This window comes from Epinephelus fuscoguttatus, linkage group LG19 (genome assembly GCF_011397635.1).
Source record: "Epinephelus fuscoguttatus linkage group LG19, E.fuscoguttatus.final_Chr_v1".
NCBI classification, from domain to species: Eukaryota; Metazoa; Chordata; class Actinopteri; order Perciformes; family Serranidae; genus Epinephelus; species Epinephelus fuscoguttatus.
In genome coordinates this window covers 27,075,639-27,099,374 of record NC_064770.1, presented here as the reverse complement: position 1 = coordinate 27,099,374, position 23,736 = coordinate 27,075,639, and the positions used below count along the sequence as shown (strand labels likewise).

Here is a 23,736-nt window from a genome sequence, read left to right as displayed (position 1 = left end):
CAAATAAAAGTCTTAAATTGAAGATATTACTTAAAAGTGCAGAAGTATTATCAGCAAAATGGCTCCTATCACAGTGTCAGAAGGCCCCCACATCCACCTTCACCCCACAATGAAGATATATTTAAGCATATTTTTTAAATGATTTTTCAAAAATTAGATTAATTTCAAAATGTATCTTAAATTGATGAACTTCTTTCACGAGCTTGGATATTTAAAGAAAAACATCATGCATTTAATTCTTGTTTATTCAAACATACATACTTTCGTCATTTGCTTCCATCTAATTTTCTTTATTCTGCCCCTGAATGTGTCAAAAGTTGTGAACATATATTTCCGACTTGTAAAGTTTAACTTTTAAAGATGTATCATGTGAGGTAGTTGTTTATCTACGGCAGGGAAAAAAAAGGAGTTGGGGGCCAAACAGGAAGCCGTCTGAAGTCAACAAAATAACATGGTCAAAGAGCAAAGCCACAGGAAAAGATTACACATACATAATCTCCAGGCAAATATAGTGAAGCAAATAGACTTGTAAAACTATACCAATAGTTCAGTTACAAATTAGGAGAGTTGCTGGAGACGTCTTTGTAAAGGGGGAAGAAGAGTTCCCATAGGTTTAAGAAGGGAACATGGAACATTGATGTATGTTGGATGCACCAAAATACGCCTTAAAGACAGACTTTCAGAACATTAATACAAATAAATAAAAGGTACATAAGAGTAATGATTCTCTACTGAGAATAGAAGGCTCAGAATCAATACAGACGTCCATTAGACATGGAGATCATTTACATCTACGACTTCTCTAGAGAGAAAAATTTTGGATTTTTAAACTGGATGCGATATATCCTGTTTTAAATGAGGAAACTGATTATACACGTTTCCTTTAATTGAGAAATATCATTACGCTAGTCCATACCCATTGAGTGCACAGTTGCCCACGTACAGTTTCACATGGTGTGTGTTTGGGATACAGCTCATAGGAAATTGCAGATTAAATAGTCAACTGAACCCATTAAGAAGAGCAATGTATTCAGACAGAGTTTTTGTGAGTTTGATAGTACGATTGCTTTATTGAAAGTACAGTAGTACCATTGTCAATAGTGGGATAGTTAGTGGGCTAAAACTGTACATTAGTGGTTGAGGTAGCACGTTGAAAGGCAGATAGTTAAAGTGTTTATATGTTGTACTGACTTAAAAGTGGGGCAGGTTAGGGTTAGGGTACCAAAAATTAGAAGAAAAACAACACTGGGCCACAGGGGGAGCCACAGCCATCGGTCACATTTTAGCCATTTTTAAGCATTTTTCTGTTGTTATAGCGCCACCCAGTTGCCAATTAGAGTTAAATTTCTCCAGTCACCTTGAGGCATCCTGTTCTACATATCTACCAAGTTTAGTAAAAAACGATATGGCGGTTAGGCCTAGATAAGAAATTAGTTCTCTAGCGCCCCCATTTTGTTTGATGGGGTCAATAATGGAGGGGTCCCCTCAGATTATGTGTGGTCATATGCCTACAAAGTTGCGTGGTGATCGGTGAAACCCTTGAGATGTTATACACCTTTATGTGATGAGCCACGCCCTCCGCAATATTCATTGCCTTATAGAAGCTCAGTTTTAGTAAGTTTTCCAACTTTTGCCAAGAGGGAACTTTAGATATTGGTCCCTAGATTATGTTCACCCAGTTTCATGCGGATCAGTCAAACTTCCTAGGAAGAGATCGATTTGAAGTGTTTTTCAAAAAATTCAAAATGGCGGAAAATCTATATAACCGGAAGTTATGGGTTCTTGGGGCACATTTGTTCCTCATGAGGAGAGGCATCTCTGTGCAAAGTTTCATGTCTCTACGACATACGGGGCATGAGATATGCCCATTCAAAGTTTGCAATTTCAATCAGTTGCTATAGCGCCCCCCTTTGGCCAATTGATGTAATATTGCTTCATTCACATCCTCCCATGACCCTCTACCACTGTACCAAATTTCACATGGATTGACCAAGTCAGTGAGGAGGAAAACGTGGAACAGACACACAGATATTATATAGTAAGATGACAAGTGATCTGTTCTTGCTATTGTTGTGGAGGCATGCCACTTTCAAAATGGCTTCTCATTATAATCCATTGCTGTCACCCACCAGTGCTCATTTATTAATCAAGACTGGGTGACACCCACTACCAAGCTACCAAGCTTATAAAATGTTTGCTTGACTCCTGTCCACCCTTTTTTTCACCCTGACGAAGACCACAGAGTCGAAACCGGTCGGTGTTTTAATGTGAGCAGCCATGTTTTGAAATAGAGGCTTGTTAATTTAATTTAATAAAATGCATCTGTTCCTGCTCCTTCCTGTTTAAAATAGAGTATCTTTTATACCAAAGCTGGCAAAATGTGAAATACGAAACAGAATACCCTCAACTGAAAACGTCTTTAACATGTTAAGGATTTGCTGATTGGGGGGAGCAATTTTTTCTTACTTTATTTACTATACTTTTATGTTCTAAATTACTGCTTATTATTTTTTTTACTGTATTTATTACTAACAAAAACAAGACCTAAAGAGAAACTGTAATACAAATAAGACCATTTTAATATGGTATATCCAGTTTTTAATACCTCATGCACTACTGGGTAGATTAGTATTACAGTAGTTGTGTCATATAAGCATAACATATGTTTTTATATGTAAAGGTTAATTGTTACTGTTGTGTCAGATAAATGCATTGGAGCTGAAAGTACAATATTCCTCTCTGAGCTGTAATGGAGTACAATAATTATAAGAGCCACTGAGCACGTGTTAATATTTGGCAAGAATTTCTGTGTTGATATGACATATGTATCATATAGGTTCTGATGGTATTTTGATTTACACAACAGTTTTGAATAGTGTATGACAGTGGACTATACTGAGGTTATGTTACTTTATTTATGTGTTAGAATACACAAAGTGTTGAAGTATATTGATGGGTAATATGTGAGAATATATAGAAGTAGGACACTGAGTCGGTAGTGGACCGCACAGGCTGTAACTTTGGAAGGACTTGACCTGTCGTTTTGTTTCCTTTTTTTGATTCTACTGTAAATAAACCTCATCAAACTCTTTCCCTGCCTCAGGTGAGTACTGTGGCTCTTAAGGAACAGAAAAAAACGAGTCAAACCGGAGTATTTACAAACTAAGGAACTGTGGTATGTTGAAACAGGCACTACAATAATGTACCATAAAATGGAAATACTACAGTAAAAGAATGTCCACATTGTGCTCGACTACAGAACCAAAGTAAATGTACCTTGTTACCCCCACCTCCCCACCCCTAAACCTCAACTAAAGACTTTAAGTCTGTATTTATACATTTGATATTTTGATGCATATAGTTCCCAACACTCACAAAAAACAGTCATTATCTATTCAAATCTATTCATTTTTTATTGATTTTTTAGCATAGCATCAACATGTGAATAAGCACCTTCAACCAGATAGATTCAAGTAAAAACAACAATTCTTCAAAAGTTAGCCCTTGCCTTACTTGATGGGTCATGCCTCGAACTGCCAGCCTGTTTATGGATTTTAATATATATAACCCATTGAAGTCAGCATGGTATACCACAAAGATCTGTTCTGTTCTGTATGGATTAAGACATGTTGACCTGTCAAACACAGGTTTAAAAATAACACTAATAAAAGCTGCAGTGGGGGCTGACACTTTGGGGCCCTGGGCTTGTGCCTAGCCTGCTGGGGTTACAGTTCTGACCAACCAGGAGACAACCAACTACCAGCTACCAATTTAAGACTGGCCCTCTATGTCCATCCCAGCTGGCTACCACTGCTTGATGGCTTTGGCCCTGATCACACAGGAAGCGTTTTAACAGCTGGAGGCACCTTTCTGAAATTGTTTTAACTATGGATTAAGTTTTTGCTCTTGCCTCGGAGCAAAAGAGCGCCCCACATCATCTCTTTTTTATTGTAATTTTTCCCATTGTCCAATTGCATGATTTGACCTTCTATAGTGGTCACGACAAGTTTACTGATAGAAACTGGTAGTAGTGGTTGCTGGATACCCAGAGCTACAGTATACAGCCCAACAATAGACAACAGGTTGTCAAACTGCCCCCAAGTCATATAAAATATGCCTGTAAATGGCATTCATGGATGCGAAGCTCCTGGACCAATTGGTGGTACTTCCCATGATCCACCCTCGATCTCTGCACACAAGCTTTTACAGCACCAGTACAGAAATAATCTCCATCCATGCCAACACTTCTGAAAACACATATCACATGACCATTTGCGTACACTGGGCATGCCGGTGTAAATAGGAAGCAGATTGTCTACTCTAACAGTAAGGTGGAACTGCTACTGAAAGTGACACATAAGTATAAGGTGGTCAAGGCGGCCGAAAACAGATGGCAATCATTGCAAAGCAAATACAGCAACATATCAGTGCAGTACCAGGAGCATTACACATCACCAGATGAAGGCATGGCAATGTGAAAGGAGTACTCAAACAGGATTGTTAAATCAGAAATGGTATGTCGACCTATAGCTGTCACAATGTGGCTTGACACGTCGTGACTGATATGACCCAATCAGAAAGCGAACATAGGTAATTGTTTCCAAAACACTGGAGTTTTCAGACTATAGCAGGGACAGCAGAGTTTTCAAAGGTCTCCATTTAAGAGACCTGAGAAATAGTTATGCAATCGAGGACAAAACCATAAGCAAGGATGCAGCACCAGAGACTGATGTCAGTCAAACAGTGTGCGCAAGGTTCGGAGGGCAGCGTTGAGTTTATGGGTGCAGGTAAAGAAGAGCGTGGATCCAGGACACTATTGAGCCTAGTCTGTGCCGTGGACCCAACTCAACAAAACACCTCTTATTAGACTGTGCCAACCTAACGACTCCATAAACTTGCCTGCACTCAAACATACTGAAACCAGGTCGGGTCAAGCAAAGTTATCATGCGTGTAAATATTTCTCATGCTTGAGGAGTTCCTAATTGTGGCCATTTTGAAGACTCGTGCAACCAGACAAACGGGAATGGCAGCTGAGCAACTGAGCAGGCCATAGCAATCAGATGAAATTGCCCCTCAAGCAGGTCAGAGAAAAGTATATTCCTGGAATGATAAGTTGAGAAGTTCACCATGAGAAACAAAGACATCTGTAAAGCCAAAAGTCTGAAAAAAGAGACAGAGATAATGAAAAAGTATTGCATCTATTGATAAAAGATGAGAAGAGGCCTTGATTTTATTTTTTCCCCTTGCTGGTAGTTGTGTTAGCGTGAACTGCGAAGGTCTCTGCCACCAATAACGGGAAGATTATGGTAGCATCTCCGAAAACCTGAAAAGACACAAAAACAACATGAGCTTGAAAATAAGAAGCCCTCATTAGGTCTTCTGCAAATATACGTCTTTAGGATGTGTTAATACAATACAGCCTTGATATTAGTATCTAATATTCAATATATTCAATGTCAGTATAATAGTAGTCTCACATAGTCAGATGTATCTCCACAGCACTGTGTCAGTGCGAGAGAACAGTCTGGAATCACTGATTATCTTTCCGCTATGGGGAAAAAAACACTCTAGTCTGTGTGATTCTTTAAAGTAGGGATGCACGATAGATATTGGGCCGATAAATTGTCGGCAGATAATAGGACGTTTTGATTATTATGCATTATTCCGATAATTTAAATCATAGTTGAGAAATAGCGCCGATAATACAAGGCCACACTGCTTTCACTGACTTAACAAGGGCAGCATCTACACACCTGACACAGTTGGTGGTGGTACATTTCTTTAAACTTGGTTTGTGAGCCACCAGTAAAGACAGAGAAGAGGAACAACAACTGCAGCACACTGTCTAGAGGGCAAAACAAGTCGCGGTGTGGACGTCTTTTACAGTTCCAGAGGAAGACAACAGCATTCCACCGAGACAGATTAGACACGGCGCTAAAGGATCGTCTCCAGAGTGTTAGCACGAGCTAGTTAGCGGCAGCAACTTACATCCAACACCAAGCTTTTAAAAGGCTCGACTCTGTTGTTAAACTTATTAATAACCGCTAGCCATGTGATGCTACAGTTAGCAATTACTTTGTTCACTACCTGGCTGTGTGTGTGTGAGACACAGCCACTTGTTTGTCTGAGTTGAGCGTTAATGTGTGAGGTGAATCAGTAGCTCATCGCTATTGTGGGATGGTGAGACGGTGTCTGGTTGTGTTTATAAAAATGTAGCGTAATGATATAAACATTTCATACACCAGATATAACACGGACCTACCGATGCACATTCAACCCGTCAGCTGTCAGTGTTTGTCTCTGTAAGTAGAGACACCTGCCTTACCATTAACTATAAATCTAATACTGATTAAAAGTAATTTTACTTTGTATTCATTATGTTCAGCTGTAGTGTAGGGTTACAGGATATGGGGGCAGGGGCTTTGAGGGTGGGCCATTTGTCAATACCCCAGAAAATCTCCCTGTTTTCGACAGCCTAACATTGGCACGTATGGAAGAGTCGGAACTGTTTTTTTTTTGTGTGTGTGTGTGTGTGTTAGCAGTAGTGATGTCGGTTTGGTTTGATTTGGTTAGGTCAGGGCTATAGAATATTAAATTATCCATATTTCCTCACTGCATCTTTGTCTTTCTTACCCTCAGATGTGCATAAACTACAGGTTATACACTTCTTTTTAAAATACAAAAATGTGAAATTATCAGTTATCGGTATCAGTTGAAAAAGTCCATATCGGTGCATCCCTACTTTAAACCAATCACATTCATGTTGGGTGGCTGGAGCCTATCCCCGCTGACATTGGGTGAGAGGCAGGGTACACCCTGGACAGGTTGCCAGACTATCACAGGGCTGACACAAAGAGACAGACAACCATTCACACTCACATTCACACCTATGGGCAATTTAGAGTCACCAATTAACCTGCATGTCTTTGGAATGTGAGAGGAAGCCGGAGTATCCTGAGAAAACCCACACTGCATTTACAAGTTGCTTTATTCACTGTAGATCTTTACAGCAAATCACTGAAAGAACAAAGCACACATGCTTTTTGCACGATCCAAGTCTTTGTAAAAACCTGCCATTTTCAGCTTGTAAGTTGTTAGCTGTGAGGTTGCTGTTGTTTCCCCTCTAGAAGGGGGATTTGGAAACGTAACAAACAGATGGACACGGAAGGAAGGGAGAATGCCAGCTGAAATCAACCGCCCAGTGGCAGGCTTATAGCCGCAGTCTACATCCAGGGAGTCAGACTAATATAATAGATACCTTCACTGGTTTAGCTTCTGCTGTGATCTTGCCCCATGACACGGCCTCATCAGGTCTGGCCCCTGAGTCACATCCATCAAACTCCTGAGCCGTGTTCACGTACACCGCATAGTCAGCTCCATCCCTCTGGAAGAAGAGAAAGCAGTGCTTCAAAGCAGCAAACTAAGCAAAGACCAAAGGAGTATACTTGATGTTATGACTCTGTGTGTCTGTGTGTGAATCTATTTGTTTGGCTTGCCTGAATACATTTCAAATGGGAAATAAAAAGTACTAACCCAGGAATTGGCGTTGCATATGTGGTGTTTGGCTACACCTCCTCCCAGGGTGATAATCCCTGTGCTGTTGGCAGCCGCCACAAGGTTGTTCAACTTTGAAACATCTGGAACCAATTGCATTGTATGAGACAGGCATTTTTTAACTCATTGGGATCGGCTATATTGAGCTATAAGCCCTGTTTCCACAGAGCAAGTCTGGTACAGTTCGATTCAGTGCGTTTTGTTTTTTTTTTCATTTTCACTGTGAAAAGTTGTGAATGGTACCAATGGAACTGTTCCCTACTGTCCCCATTCTTGGTCACTCCTCCATTGGGGTACCTAGAAACAAAGAAAAAAAGCGCACCAAACTGAACTGAACCGTTCGTCTGGGTGTAAACAGGGCTTATGGCTCAAAATAGCAATCCAATCCTTTGTTATACATCAGCTGTCACAAAGCTGTTTTATTTAAATAAACTTTCAATGGAGTACAGGTCATTCATGGAACTCAGACACAGGCTGCACTGAAGCAACAAACAGTGGAGAGTGCTCTCTTGAAGGGAGAGGTATTCCATTGAGGCAGTGAAAAGGCCAAAGACATGAAAGATAATTTAAAAAAAGACATAAAAGAACAGCTTGGATACATTTTTTTCTTAATACATTGCAAAGCCATTCAGTCATCAAGAATAGGCTTTATATTGGATTGACTTGAACACTTGAACTTTAAAGTACTTCAAGTGTGCACTGTGCAGCTGTATTATCCAGGAAAAATAGAAATATCAGTTGGGACTTGGTGTCGGCCGATACACAACATTATTTGACTTGGATCAGGGGCAAAAAAAAACTCGATCAGGACATTCTTACCTTCAACTATATCCAACATAATGTCGGGGTTCTCTTGTGAGAAGAGATAGAATTGGTCTCCTATAGCGCCGTCTGTCAGGGCAGGGCAGAACACTGGGATGTTATTCTGAAACAGACACCAGATCAGTGCTCAGTAACGCCATGAGGCCAGACCTACATTCATTGATGATGGTTTGTCCAAAACCTTTGTCTATCAGGGGAGCAAATTTGCCCTCTACACACCCCATCACTATGCTGGAAGTGCGGCAGTCAGATTCACCCCTCATTCCTCCACAGAACCAGCCTCTTGCCCAATTTGGTCACTGCTGGCTCCAAGAAACCAAGATAGTGATGGCCAAATTGACAAACACAAGGCTTCAAAACAGGAGTCTACAAACCAATAGGTGATGTCACGGTATTTATACAATCTGTGGTCAAGCTATGCAAGGACAGCGCTTACCACCTGCAAATGCTACCTAACCAAACTGACTCTGACAAATGGTGACCAATTTCCAAAATCTGTGTACTGTTAGTGAGTGGGTAGAGGACAAATGGCCCAATATTCAGTGGTGAGATATATAGACATATTTGGAAGAGAAACGTTGCATGACCAGCAAGAAATCAAGGCATACAAGTCACTAGATGTTTGAGACTACATTATTTGTGGTCATATACAGAACATCAAATACCATGACCCAGATTCAGTGTTTTTTGTCTTGAAATAAAACATCCTTCCTAGCCAAAGACAAGGACACAAGACCACTAAAAGGCCTGGGTTATAATTCAACCAGAAAACTTGCGTTACATACTAACAGGGATTTGTAGCTACATTTTTTGTTATTGGCCAGCCTCTTGCCTAAATATGGTCATCTCTGGCCTCAAAAAAACAAGATGGTGACGACCAAAATGCCAAACTCGAGGCTTCAAAATGGAAGTCAACAAACCAATAAGTGACGTCATGGTAGCTATGTCCCTTATTTTTTACTATCTGCGGTTCAGACATGATCTCTCTATCACTCTATTCACCCTTCCAACAAACCTATAAGCCTCACTACGTGGTTAAAGAAAAAGAAACAAAAGTTGGAAACAATGTGAGGGAGCAACAACACTAGGCAAGAAGCCAGGGTGATGTATACCACGACTCACCTTGTAGGCCCAGTAGTAAACAGATTCAGGGTTGTCAATCTCCTTGCCCAGCCGCTGGATCACCTTAGATGGAGTCCAGCGAACGCCCTGAGTGGAAAAGCATAACAGAAAAGTTTAGCAAAAATATTAGACATGAAAATAATAATTCATTTTCAGAGTATTGTTGTTTTTTTTGGTTATTGCTGTTGTTTTACATTTACTACATCACTGAAATGTAGAACATTTTAGAAAAACAAATTGACAAATGTTTAAAATAGAGTCCACGCACCTGATTTCTCTGCTCCACCAACATCTCCTTCAGGATCGGCACCATCCATTGGTCAAATTTTGCATAGTTTTCATCCGGCATCAGGACGTTCCCTTGCCTGTAGCCAAAGTGACACACAGCAGAAAGTCATGTTTATTTGCTATTTCCTTTACTTTTGGTGTGGCTCTGTGAATGGCAACGTCATTCTGTCTGTTGGTCAGTCACTACCCCCTTTGCTTCTGAAATATCTGAACAACTACTTGATGAATTGTCAAGACACTGGCAGAGGCATTCATGGCCCCCTCAGGATGAATGGGACTCACTTTGGTGATGCATGCACTAGGAAAGCAAAACAGCTAATGCTAATTTCAAAGTGAAACGCATCTTTATAATTTGTCAGTCATTCGTCAGTGTAGGATTTCAGACCGCGGCTGTCACTGGTACGAAGGCATAACAAACAAAGGAGCCCTTCTCCTTGCTGTCATGAGGTCATTACTGTTTCTATGTCTTTGTATGCAGACCCTGATTGTAGCATGTAAGAAGCCCATGTGCGGCCGCTGTCCGCATGCAACTCTGCAGCTGTCTGCGTCCATACTGAAGCATGAACAAGCCTGAAGATAAACATTATACCTGCTGAACATCAGCATCTTAGCACTGTCAGTGTGAGCGTGTTAGCATACTAGTGTTACCATTAGCTTGGTACAGCCTCACTAGCCGTAGTGCTGTAAAAGCCAATACCTGTCTTTATTTCTTTTAGCCACATTTACAAGGTGTCACATTCTGGTTATCCAACATGGTCTCTGACCTGTTAAGACCTTTTTTATACAGATCCTTGCCGGGCAGAGTAAATTCTCCCATGTAAACCGGGCCCAAACACTTGATCAGATCCTCCTCTATACCTCCAGCTGTTGTCACCAAGACATCCACCTACACAGAGGAAGAAAAAATATTGTATTAGTGAAAGAACTTAGTGTGTATTAAAATTCTATATGTCTGATGTTTCATGTATTTGAAGAGAGTCTGCCCCTAGAACGTATAAAAAAGTGGATGTAGCATGCAAGTCTGAAAAGTGAAGCCATCGCAGAAGTGCCTTTATACGTAATTTATTACCTCACTAAACATTTTCCTAATGACTTTATGGTCTCAATCCCTAGTTTCAAGCAAAGACATAGTTCACAGAGACTGATTTACAACCCGCAAGTTGAGCACTGGATCTTTTTCGTCGTTTGAAGTTTTGATGACCAAAATTAGTCGCTCCAGCCCATTTTATTGCTGTGTAATTTATCGCCCCCCTGGCATAAATGGTGCTTTTCTGTCCGACTTAAGTGAGTTTTTATCATCTATCATTCATTATGAAAGAATCTTCCTGGCTGGTGACTTTGACATACACGTAAATGATAACACTAACAGCTTTACTGCAAACTCTCTAAATATTACAGAGTCATTTAACCTGAACCAACATATATCTGGTCCCACGCACATTAAGGGTAACGCTCTGGATTTGGTTTTCTCTCTTGGTTTAAATGTCATGGATGTCAGTACTGAGGATTTGCCTGTAACTGACCATAGAAGTGTTCTATTCAACCTATCGCTCGATGCTTGCCTCCCACACCAGGGAGGCAAGCAAAAAGTTCACGCATCCTTAACAGTCTCTCGGCGGAAAAATTTTCTGCTGCATTTGACTGTGGTGCAGGCCAAGCTCAGTCACCTCATGCGGATGTAGATTCTCTGGTTCATGCTTTCAACTCCCACTGCTCCACAAGTTTAGATGAAATAGCCCCCACAGTTACTCATACCATCAGACCTGTTAACTCTTCTCCCTGGATAAATAACCAGATCCGCAGCCACAAACGCAAATGTCGAAAAAAAGAACGGCTTTGGAAATCCACCAAACTCCAGGTCCACCGTCTCTATCTCAAAGATCTGTTCACAGAGCTCAATGTGCTGATTAAGAATGCAAGGGCCACTTATTTTGCTAACCTAATGACTTCCAGCAGGCGAAACCCCAGAGTCTTATTCCAGGTTATTAACAACATTATCAGTCCTCCACGCCCCTCAGTCCCTGTTTCTTCCAATCAGGATTGTAACCATTTTCCTGTCTGTTTTTTGTGAATAAGGTTGCTGATGTTAGGGCTAGTATCACCCCCTCCTTTGCCTCCCCTCCAACCTGTCCACCCGGGCTGGCTTCTCTCAGCAGTTTCTCCTCCATCACTCTGCAGGATCTGACTGAGCTAGTGAGCACCGTGAAATCCTCCTCCAGTCCACTAGACATCTTACCAACGTCCTTGCCGAGAGAGTTTTTTAGCTCTGTGGGCCCTAGCTTGGTCGCCATTATTACCACCTCCCTGAAATCAGGCTGTGTTCCATCATTTTTCAAATAGGCTATTGTGCAGCCGCTGTTCAAAAAGCGAAACTTAGACCCCTCCATACCTAAAAATTACAGACCCATCTCCAAACTGCCATTTATATCTAAAATCCTTGAGAAGGTAGTAGCAAGCCAGCTTATATCCTTCTTGACCATCCAAGGCATGTCAGATAAATTCCAGTCAGGTTTCCAGCACTCTACAGAAACAGCCCTTCTCAGAGTGTCTAATGACATCATGATGGCTGCCGATGCAGGCAGATGCTCTGTACTGGTGTTATTAGATCTAAGTGCATCATTCGATTCTGTAGACAACGATATCATGCTTGACAGGCTCAACAAGTGGGTGGGTGTCTCGGGGAGTGCCTTGAAGTGGTACGCCTCCTACCTCAGTGAGAGAAGCTTCTCAGTAGCTGTTAACCCTTTTGTGTCTGACTCCACCCCCCTGTCATGTGGCCTGCCTTAGGGTTCTGTTCTGGCCCCTATACTGTTCTCCCTGTATATGCTTCCCCTTGGCGCATCGTTAGTCATTTCAAAGGTGTTTCCTATCATTGTTATGTAGATCACATCCAGCTATACCTGTCATTTAAACCAGATAACATCAAAGAAATTAACATACTCCATGAAGGTCTGTCTGCTATCAAGAACTGGATGGCCAACAACTTCCTCTAACTAAACGCAGACAAGACCGAGGTTCTCATTACTGCTGATGACTCTACGTTCTCTAAGGTGGTCAACCACATGGGGTCACTAGCACGTAACATCAGGTCTGACCTAAGGAACCTTTTGACCAAAACATGCTGTTTGACAAACATGTTCATTCTCTGTCCCGCTCATGCTTCTTCCACCTCAGAAACCTTGCAAAACTCAGGTCCATCGTCTCACACTCAGAGCTGGAAATGGCCATCCATGCATTTATTTCATCCCGGCTTGACTATTGCAATTCACTGTTCACCTGCTTCAGTAAAACATCTCTGGACCGTTTACAACTTGTCCAAAATGCTGCTGCCAGGTTGCTCACTTGGTCACATAAGTCTTGCCATATCACCCCCATCCTGGCATCCCTGCACTGGCTTCCTGTTCAAGGTCCTGGTCCTGACATACAGAGTTCTCCACAAAGTAGCCCCCTCTTACGTTTGCAAGCTTCTCAACCCTTATATCACCAGCAAGTCACTGAGGTCTTCTAACCAGGGGCTCCTGGTTGTGCCTCGGACACGGCTGAAAACTCGATCAATCCATGGCCCCAGAGCTTTGGAACTCCCTGCCCTTGGACCTGAGATCCTTAGCCTCTGTACATAATTTTAAGGTACAATTAAAGACACACCTTTTTAGGTAGGTGTTTGGACAATTGTAAATAATTATATAGATTTTATACAGATTGTTGTTTCTGTTGCACTGTATCTCGCTGTTAGTACTTGCTGTGTTTTTTATTTGTTTAACTATTTGTATTTTCATTGTGAAGCACTTTGTCACTTTGAGCTGTGAAAGGTGCTATATAAATAAAGATTTACTTACTTACTTTAAGCCTGTTTTTCCCCAGCCAAATTTAGCATCCCTTTTAATATTACGGTAGCTAGCCCTAGCATTAGCTGATAACTTAGTGTGCTGACAGTACCTGGCCCCGCTGGGCTGCCAATCTGTGTTAACCATAGACACTGGGGGTGTACTCTTTATATTTCACCTGTTAACATTTTATTTAGGCTTAAAAAACAAGATGGCCAAAATGGAAACTCTAAGCCTCAAAACGTTAGTTTGCATACCAGTGGGGAACCTATATCAATAGCCGTACCATTTTGTGCTCTACAAGGTAGCGGATAGTCTCCCTGATGCCACAGCTGATGAGATTTGAAGTGTAACCGAGGAAGATGGTGCAGCTCTGGAGGCAGGGGCAGGTTGATGGATCTTCCTCAACCGTTCCATTCACCCTCTTCAGCGGTTGCTGACGCCTCTCAATCTGTGGGTGTGGAGTGGATTGCAAAATTCAAGATTTTTTGTAGAACACAATCTCAAAAATCAATTTAAAATGCTTTGCAGGATAATGAAAAAAGTAGATGCGCTCACACAAATACACTCAACAAATTAAACTTTTTTTTTTAGTTTAGCTGCTGCTATACTGTAACCATGTCCAGAGGGCACTTTAGCGCACGTTTTGGCTCCCAGGTGGGCACTTTAGTGCGCATTTTGGCTCCCAAGAGGGCACTTTAGCACATGTTTTGGCTCCCAAGAGGGCACTTTAGCAAGCGTTTTTCAACAATTGGGCCCAACCCCCCCCCCCCCACCCACCCCCGTGCACACCACTGATCTAGACTTAAAACAAAAGGTGACTGTGTCTTTGAAGTAGTGGCTCCAGCTCGATGGAACTCTCTTCCATCAGGTATACGATCTGCAGTCTCCTTTAAACTGTTAAAAACAAATGAAGACCCATCTTTTCAAAATGGCTTTTGTCCCACCCTAAATTTTCTAGTGCTTGTTTCTTGGTGTGTTTCTTTTTGGGTTCTTGGTAGCTTATATTTGCTCTAACTTTGAATTTTATTTCTGTGAAAGGGGCCATATCAAATATATTTTATTATTATCAATTATGTCTTGAATTTATTCTTAAAAAGATCGTGTAGGTGCAAAACTGAAATCAAAAGTCAGGCCGTATTGCGACATTTATATTGAATTCTGTGAATTTGGGGAAGACAGCTGTCCTGTTACGACGTGTCTTTCTGTTGTGTCTTTTCTGTCTGCTAAAGTGAACCTGCTTGAGAACCGTAATGGAAATATATAAGGTATTATACTCTTGTGCCAGACCATTAGGTGCTTTAAAGACTCGGAGCAAAATCTAAACAGCATTTCTGTAATGTTTTTTACTTGGTCAGTGGTCCGAAGGGATTGGAAGTCCAGATAGGCACAAACCTGTGGCCATTGAGCTTTGACACCAATTCGTAATATGCCAGTATTTTGTTGAGCTGCAGGAAATTTCAAAACAGCCAGCTATTTATGCAGTGAACAGTTTAACAGCGAATAAGTGCTCATTTTTTCAAGAGAAAGTGAAACAAAAAGTTGAGTATCATCTGCATAGCTATGATAACTGATAGTTTACCAATGATAGAGCCAAGTGGAAGCATTTCAACAGTTTAAACAGAGGAGAATATGTGGTTCTTTTTAACGATCACTAATTGAGCTCTTTCTACATACACGCACTGCAGCAAATAAAGCATAACAATGCCTAAAGAAATTACGCTACCTGCCGCAAAGGTCCTAAAGACATATTCAAAAGTCTAAAAAAATTTGAACATTATCATTCTCTAAGTTCACCCTGTGTAGCACCCGTCTCACCATGTTGTTGATCTCCTGGATAGCCAAGCCAAAGTGAGTAGCCTGGAAGCCTGTGTTGAGATAGGACTGCAGCAGGGCACGGTGGTCCACTCCTTGGTTGAAGTCGTAGCCATGGACCTTTGGTGTATCCTCTGGTACGGGGTCAGTGTGTCTGTAGAGATCCCCAATTATTGGGTGGATATGGTGTGCCATACTGTCTGAAAGAACAATAAGATAAACTGTTGAAAATAAGTCCTAGAAGTAAAACTATAAAACATCCACTGTAGTTGAATGTAAATGAGCTGTATTCCATGAAGGAGATGGTAAAATGAAACAACTTACAGTACAGCACAGCACATGAATCTAACAGAGATAAATGCAACTCAGAGAATTTTCAGAGAATTGTAGACAGATGGACGGCTGCCAAGGACAGACCCTGCCACCCCTGATAAGAGACTGGAAGAAAGGTGCCACCCACTCACTCTGGGTGCTCTGTCTAGCGTAACTAAAACAACCTGTGACGTCAGCTCCTACAGCCACAATAATTACGTGGAAGTACCTGATATGTTTTCCGCCTGAGCTCCAACCACATCAAATCCGTGAGAAGAGCACTGACAAAACACAAATCTCCAAACAAACATCAAGGAATTAGGGGTAACGAAGACGCACTGTTGCTTCACCTCATGTCTCGGCCAAAAAATTGCACTTGAACACACCACAATGAAGAGAAACAGGAAGACTGATAGGGCGGATTGAAGACACTAGTTAGCCAGTTAACACGGTAACAACCAAATGATTGGAGGAGGTTTTCTTTTCTCACTTCCATTTCTTAATAAAAAAAAAAAACAGCCAGCAAGGGCCAACTAGTGCCACACAGCTCAAAAACTAGGGCAACTGACACTTACCGACAGCCCGACATTGAGCAATGGCCAATGGCTGGCTTGGTCAGGCCCTTGTCAGGGCCCTTCCCAGCCAACATTTCTATGTGGGGCTCATGTGGGTTGTAAATAGGCTGAAGAACGGGCCCCATATGGGATTGTTCACGAGTTCAATAATCGCCCCATGCCGATTGCTCACATGGTTGATTTTACCAAAGTGGGCTCCAGATAAGATCCCCATGTTTAGCATATACCCATGTGGTACCCAGTTAGCCTTAGCATTACCCATGCATGGCCCAATAGGGTAAACCCATCCAACACACCACTGCACAAGTATAAATGCTCACAGGGGCGTAGGCCACGTGCGTAGGCAACAAGTAACACGTTTACAATAAATTAATAAAGAAAATGCAACAACAAATGGTGAAACAAGTTGGATGATTTCAGACAAAGACTACACAGACAACATTCCTTGTAATACTTGTGATATCAATTATCATCTGTCAGTTATCTTTTTTTATCAAGAAAAAAGAACTAGTATTAACATGCATCGCAGCTGATCTGATCACAAGTGGACAGCACTTAGTGTAAACGACCACCAAGATGCATTATGATCCGATCACCCACATTCAAAGGTGGTCTGGGCCACATATAGCCACATTTTTCATCTGTGTGAACGCCAATGTGTCCCGGGCCACACTGCGTGCAGCTTAACAATTGAATATAATTTTATTAATTTTCAATAATTAAGGCTTTAAGTGTGGGAATAGTGCTACAAACCTGCCACCAGTTAAAAGCAACAACACGTTTGGGCTTTGCAAATTAAATGATTCTCATGTTTATTTGCATATAGAGCAGGGAGGTAAGATCCGGTCATACATGTTCACAACAGACACGTGGAGAGGTGTGAACAGACAGACAAAAAACTGTCTACTTGTGATCTGATCACCCAGAACTCATTAATACCAGGTATAAACAGGCTCTAAGATCCCCTTTATGCATGCTCCATACTCCTTTTCTCTTATTAAAAAATCCACAATATATAACTGTACTAATATTATTCCTTTGGGAAGTTTAACTAGAAGACACAAGATGATTCTCTTCACTGAAAAGTCTATCTACACTTTGCATTGACTATCCTGGTCTCTTTCGTGAAGGTAGATTACCTGTACACTTTGTTGGCAGAGGATCTCTTAAGGATGTAGGTCTGTATGATTTAGTCCATGCACCTTCCACCAAAGAGACAGAGATCTGCTATATTCATTCCTTTATAGGATCGGGAAGGTGGGGTGATATGAGCAGGTAGGAGGTCCAAAGCAGCAGAGTCAAACTGGGCTCAGCCTCTTTAAGTAACATTTGAGTTGTCTAGAACCTCAACATTTGTGTTGCAACCGGTTTGATGGCATCTGCTGCACGGAGTAATTAGAGGCAACGTTATTGCGTGCCTCAGCTCACCTTGCCACTAAGACAATAGCTGCAGTATCAGAGCAAGCTATATGTGTTATAGGAGGAGGGCAGGGTAGTGCAAGCAGGTGGACGTCCAGGCAGGTTCACCCACATAACTTTCTCTCTGCTCCGGCTGCCCGCAGCTGTCTGCTCTGAGGGCATCCACACATCACTCTCTCTGTCTAGCTCAACTGCAAAACACTGCATGTTGAGCAAGGCAGGATGAGGGGGAGGAAACACTCTGCATGTTCTGCCTTGTTTGTTCGGTTTGCTGGCAAAGACAAAAGAAAGTTTTGTCACAAAAATATGATGTTATGTACCCTTGCCAATACGGAAGTTAGCCTCACCCTGGTTCCCTCTACAAAAAGCCTATAGGTTTTTTCCATTGGATTTTGGATTGGACCCAAAGATACTTCTCGGGAGCATGAGATGCATCAGTGGCTTGGCGCGGCTTCTTGCAGTGATGCCGCCACTGCGCCAGACCGTTCTGGTGAAGAGGGAGCTGAGCTGGAAGGCGAAGCTTTCAATTTACTGGTCCATCTACATCCCAACCCTCACCTATGGTCATGAGCCCTGGGTAGTGACAGAAAGAATGAGGTCGTGGATACAAGCGGCCGAAATGACATTCCTCAGAAGGGTGGCTGGGCGCAGCCTTAGAGATAGGGTAAGGAGTTCGGACATCCGGAGGGAGCTCGGAGTAGAGCTGCTGTTCCTTTGCATCGAAAGGGGTCAGTTGAGGTGGTTTGGGCATCTGATCAGGATGCCTCGTGGGCGCCTCCTGTTAGAGGTGTTCCGGGCATGTCCCCTCGGTAGGAGGCCCCGGGGCAGACCCACAAAATGCTGGAGGGATTACATATCTCATCTGGCCTGGGAATGCCATGGGGTCCCCCAGGAGGAGCGGGGCAGTGTTGGTGGGAAGAAGAATGTCTGGGTGCTTTGCTCAGCCTGCTGCCCCTGCGACCCGGCCTCGGCAGAGGATTCAAGTCCCCGTACGGACCAAGTATGGAGCATGGGCAAATAAATTCCAGGGAAGGCGAGACTTAAAAGAGCTTAACAGCTCATATGAGAGTGTCGGGGGGTGGAGGTGCTTTCTCATGTCACAAGACTACTGTTTTTAGAATATGCAGTGTCCCTCCCAGACAAAACTGCACAGACAACGTTCCTTCTGATAACCATGATTATTATCTGTCACTTATCTTTAGGTCTTAAATCTTTTTGTACTTTCTCACAATTGTTGGTCAGATGTTGTCACTGACGGCTTCATGTGGCTTCAGCAGAAAATACCAGTTTGTAGTACAAAGATTAAAGATATACACAGACAAATATTAGTGAGCTGTACGGACTTGTAGAGGGCCCTGTTGTGGTAACCTTATTACATACTTGCCAAAATTATTGCTTCAACCACAAAACCTTAAGGAACCCTTTTTAATGACTGAAAACACTTCACCTCTGGAGAATAAAGCAAGACTTTGTGCTGTTTTGTGTCTCATCATCAGATTTATGTTGTCAGATTACTTTAGATTAGACCCAAAAACACCTCCATGTGCTCACCTGATCAGTGCACTCATGACGGGCATTTAAAAATAATAAAGGATCAAAACTGATGCAACAGAACCAGAGTTGTTACACATTCTTCCTCCGTCTTAAAACTTGATGCCTACATGCCCCACAATGCAACAAGACTGCCTCTAGCAAAGATTATGAACGTGCTACAGAGATCTGGCAAGGTCACTTCTTTTTAAATCTACAACCACGATTTTTTTTTTTCATTGTCAAACTTGCATATTTCAGCTTGAACTCGCGGGATCACTTCAGGCTATACACTTTTTTTGTCTGCTGTGGAGGAGTCAGCAACACATGTAAGCCACTTAAAAAATCTCTGTCAGTTTAAGTGTACCCTATATTTAGAATATTTTCACTACTTTACAGCAGGGAAATAAAGCCCTTATATTGTTTTCTTCATAGCCAGACTTCATTGAGAAAAACATCGATTTAACATCACTGAACACAGGAGCCGCTGGTCTACTGCTGCTTCAAACGGTTTAGACAGTGGGCCGAACGCGTTTTTCGTGTTGTTGATCGATCTTCATCGATAGAGTAGCCTACACAGTTTTTTGTGTGTGATATTAAACAATTCTATAGAGTCCGGGAAATTTTGTTGGCAGCTCTGGTTTGATCATATATTTTCACAAACTTGTATTTTAATTGTCACTCTGCTCAGGCAACTTGCGGGATAACTCTAGCTGATGAACCAATCAGATTGTAGTTTAGAGAATATCAACCAATGGCAGGCGGCCTTAGGACCCGAAAATGTAAACAGGGAAAACTGACAGCTCCGTCTTTTTTTGACTTATTATTGTGTCAAAATGAACAATTTAATGTAAATATATGGTATATAATCACCATCATCATTAATATATGTATGTAACATGATTGCATAATCTTAGGGTCTACACAAATCCCTTTGCAGGTACTAAAAATGGCCAGTGTTGTGATTTATTTTTCTATGTATGCTCCCGTTAAGTTTCTTTATATTGCTGGTAATAGCGACAGCCTACAGTCTCTGCGTTGTGTTGTGATAATGACGGTGGACGAACGGCTAACAGTAACGTCAGTTGACTCCAACTAAGACACACAGATGCTCCGATGTCGATTCAATGATGACTGTTTATTGCTTACAAGCACGTCGGGGTCTGGGGGATACAAGCCCGGTCTCAGTAAAACTATTTAATATAAATAAAATCATAATCAAAGGAAACTTACAATACTAATAAATGATGTCAACATGACGGAGCTTAATAGCCGTTAAATAACAAATTACATGGTCAACGGTCTAACTTTGACCAGGATCAAAGATCATAGGCTACCTGTCAAGTTTTGGATCTGAAAATAAGGGGAATTTTCCGGCGCCCGCCGCGAGCCGTCCCACCACCCCAACCAAGCTCCAGTATCCCTTACATTTTAAGACAGGTGTACAGGAAATCTAAAATAACCACTTGTCAACCACTTACTAACTACAATTAGGTGATCAGAATCTGATAGGCCTACCTTTGTTGACATTGAAATGCTGTGAACATTCCTACGTTATAATACAGGGTTATTATGTTATTATAATACGGGAGATTTACGGGAAAATACTTTGGGAGGACAGCGGGAAAGAGGGGTAAAATACGGTAGTTTCCTGGCCAAAACGGGAGACTTGACAGCTATGTCAAAGACTTACTATAGCCTATTACAAATTACATAAAAGACACTATTGATACAGATGAACCAGTACACATTGATAATCACTCTGAATGTCAATATAGTTATAATTAGTAATAAAGTCTCTCTCAGATCAGCTATACATTAATATTTACAGGTTTCCATTTAACAGTCACACACTCACCTGGGGGATACAAGCCCGGTCTGACTTGTTCCCCCAGTGATGGGCTTTATAGCTGCATCGTTACCTTGGATACTGTGTAGCCAAGTATTAAATTTGAAATATAAGGTAACAGCATAAAAATATGAAAATAACACAAATATGTACACCTTACAAATATTAAATAAAGGTAGAATTACTGGCAAAATTATATTCTATATTACAAGATTTTGCTATTCGACATAGTGACCATTTAAAGCTCAACTGATGTATTTAATGTAACATGCAAGAGGCATGTTTCATCTGCTTCTCATATTGTTCTAATACTATACAAAAGAGTAATTTTAATATATATGTATATATTTCTTAATAATAGACCCTAAACTGACTAGTTTATAAGCTTCTAGAGTCTAATTAATGACCTAATAAACTACAATATACAACAAGTGATGAGTCTGAGTCGTTTTCTCCACTTGATTTGATTTTTTTTTTTAAATGTCATCTCATTTGCATCAACCCAAACACATGTTTACCTTAGCTAGCACATCTGCAGCTAAGGATGCATCCTGGAAAATATGGAGTGCTGTATGCACGTAGCAGGCAGCACAAGTTGGGCAGCATTTGTAAGAAGTTCTCTGGAGTGGGTCAGTTTTGATACTAAAGAAAGCCAAGTTGCAGCAATAGCTGTAGAAAAATATGAGTTAAAGGAAAATGTCTTTGTGTGCCAGCTAATGTTGGCTACCACCGAGAATGTTATATGCAATATGCCAACAGAAGAAACATTGAGAGAGCTCGCAAGAGTAAAGAGAGGGCAATACAGCAGATTGGTTTGTACAACATTGTGGTTTTGACTTTGGACAGTACATTCAATTTCAATTTTCTATCATAAATATTCATATATCATACAGTGGTGAAGTATTCAGATCCTTTTGTTATTCATATATCATACAGTGGTGAAGTATTCAGATCCTTTTGTTATTCATATATCATACAGTGGTGAAGTATTCAGATCCTTTTCTTCAGTAAAAGTACTAATACCATAGTCATCACATAGTTTGAAAGTTAGATAGTTTGCGTCTGATTTCCTGTCAACTCCATGGTCTCTCGAACCAGCAGGCGAGGATCAAGATGTCACACATGTGTCCAGACGATGTGTAACAGCCTTTCAGTCATTCATTCAGTCAGTGGCGAAGATGAAGACGGCCCGTCGATGTCGTCCATGACAGCAGTGCAGTCAGGATACTCTGATACTCTGAGGGTTACCCACAGCACAGTACGTTTATTCCTCAGGTTCTCCTCATCGGAAACTATGAACTGCAGCCTCATTAGTAAGCTGAGTTAGCTGTACTCATAGAGGTTGTACTGCGGCTAAAAGTCCGTTCACTTTGCTAGTGATGAATGCTAAAAACACATCGGTGGCTAATGAGCTAATACACAACGTGAATAACTGTTCAAAACACTTCAACTAAGTTAACGTCAGAAACGTCTTCAGCTTCTCACGGAAGATATGCAGAAAATGTCCAGGTGAATACTGTCGGTTAGATAGCATAAAGACCATGAATAAAGACACAGACTACATACTTTTTACGGTTAACTCCTCTGAGCCGTGTTTACTTCCTATTTGGGCGAATATCATTGGCACACTTCAAGTCAGGTGACACTGGAACTTGTTGTTGATTGGTTTGCGGTATAGTACGCCATAGCGTTTGCCTGATTAGTTTATCAAACATAAGTTTAGTTTTCATAAAAATATGATCGAATTGAGACTGCCAACAAACGGAAACTTGTTCAGAAAAAATATATTAAGTTAATGTTTAAAAAAGCAGCTACTCTATCGCTGATCATCGATCATTTCAAAAACAAAAGCAGATAGCGACCTTAGGCCCACCGCCTAGTTAGTTTGTTTGTGTTATTGTGTGACTTTGGGGGTTTATAAGGGCTACCTCAGATTCACCAAAGTCAGACAGTAACACAAACTAGCCAACTGATTGAGGCAGCAGTAAACCAGCAGCTCCCGTGGTCAGCAAGACAAAAATTACTATTTTTCTCAATGGAGTCTGGTGGCTTTGATGACAGCATAGATGGGGAATAAAGATGTCAACATGGGCTGTCTGACAGAAAGGTAAAGAGGTGAAAATATTCTCAGTATGGCATGCACTTAAACTGGTAAAAAGTTTTTTTAAGTAGGACTTATTTGTAGGTGGCTAGAGTATATTTGCTGTTCTCACCAGTTCACTGGAGTATAGTGCTTAGCTTCCATGTCACCACTCCTGCCACTTTCCTCAAACTGGGGGCGTTGATTAAAAGTCTACCCAACAAGTTAGACTAGTTAGAAGGCAACAAGCCAATTTCTGTGTCATTTGTACACTTTCACCATGTGAATTGGCATGCTGCCATATTTAACTAAAGAAAATGTAAACGCAACATTATTTTTTTTTTTTGCTTCCATTTTTTACAGGTTTAAGTTCAATAATTAGATCTCTCACAAGTTTTGGTTGCAAATTTGTAAGTGGGCACTTCTCCTTTTCCAAGATGATCCATCCACCCAACAAGTGTCGCATATTAGGATTCTGATCAAACAGCTTCTACACAGGCGTGCCTTGGAAAAGCCACAGGCCACTTTAAAATGTGCAGTGTTAT

At 41.4% G+C, this 23,736-nt stretch overlaps 1 protein-coding gene across 2 annotated transcripts; it reads right to left on the bottom strand.

Annotated features, from left to right (window-relative positions):
• Positions 1–3,415: 3,415 nt before the first annotated feature.
• On the bottom strand, positions 3,416–17,662 carry LOC125879718 (deoxyhypusine synthase-like). 2 transcript variants are annotated; one of them, XM_049561735.1, is made up of 10 exons: positions 17,453–17,662; positions 15,430–15,626; positions 13,898–14,062; positions 10,552–10,673; positions 9,768–9,864; positions 9,500–9,586; positions 8,375–8,480; positions 7,535–7,638; positions 7,260–7,385; positions 3,416–5,324 (listed from the first exon to the last, which is right to left on the bottom strand). In XM_049561735.1, exons 2-10 carry the CDS (start codon positions 15,619–15,621, stop codon positions 5,232–5,234), a joined length of 1,092 nt encoding a protein of 363 aa, XP_049417692.1. In that variant the 5' UTR covers positions 15,622–15,626; positions 17,453–17,662; the 3' UTR covers positions 3,416–5,231. The 2 variants fall into 2 exon arrangements, with proteins under 2 accessions (XP_049417692.1, XP_049417693.1); XM_049561736.1 differs by lacking the exon at positions 17,453–17,662 and adding an exon at positions 15,751–15,847.
• Positions 17,663–23,736: the final 6,074 nt, after the last annotated feature.

Bases quoted from the DNA above. Each gene is read 5' to 3' on its own strand.
- LOC125879718 (XM_049561735.1), bottom strand. From the start codon at position 15,621: ATGGCACACCATATCCACCCAATAATTGGGGATCTCTACAGACACACT. The intron at 8,481-9,499 runs GTGAGTCGTGGT...TGTCTGTTTCAG, and splicing joins TTTACTACTGGGCCTACAAG to AATAACATCCCAGTGTTCTG. The intron at 5,325-7,259 runs GTATCTATTATA...GTGTCTTTTCAG, and splicing joins CAGAAGCTAAACCAGTGAAG to GTTTTCGGAGATGCTACCAT.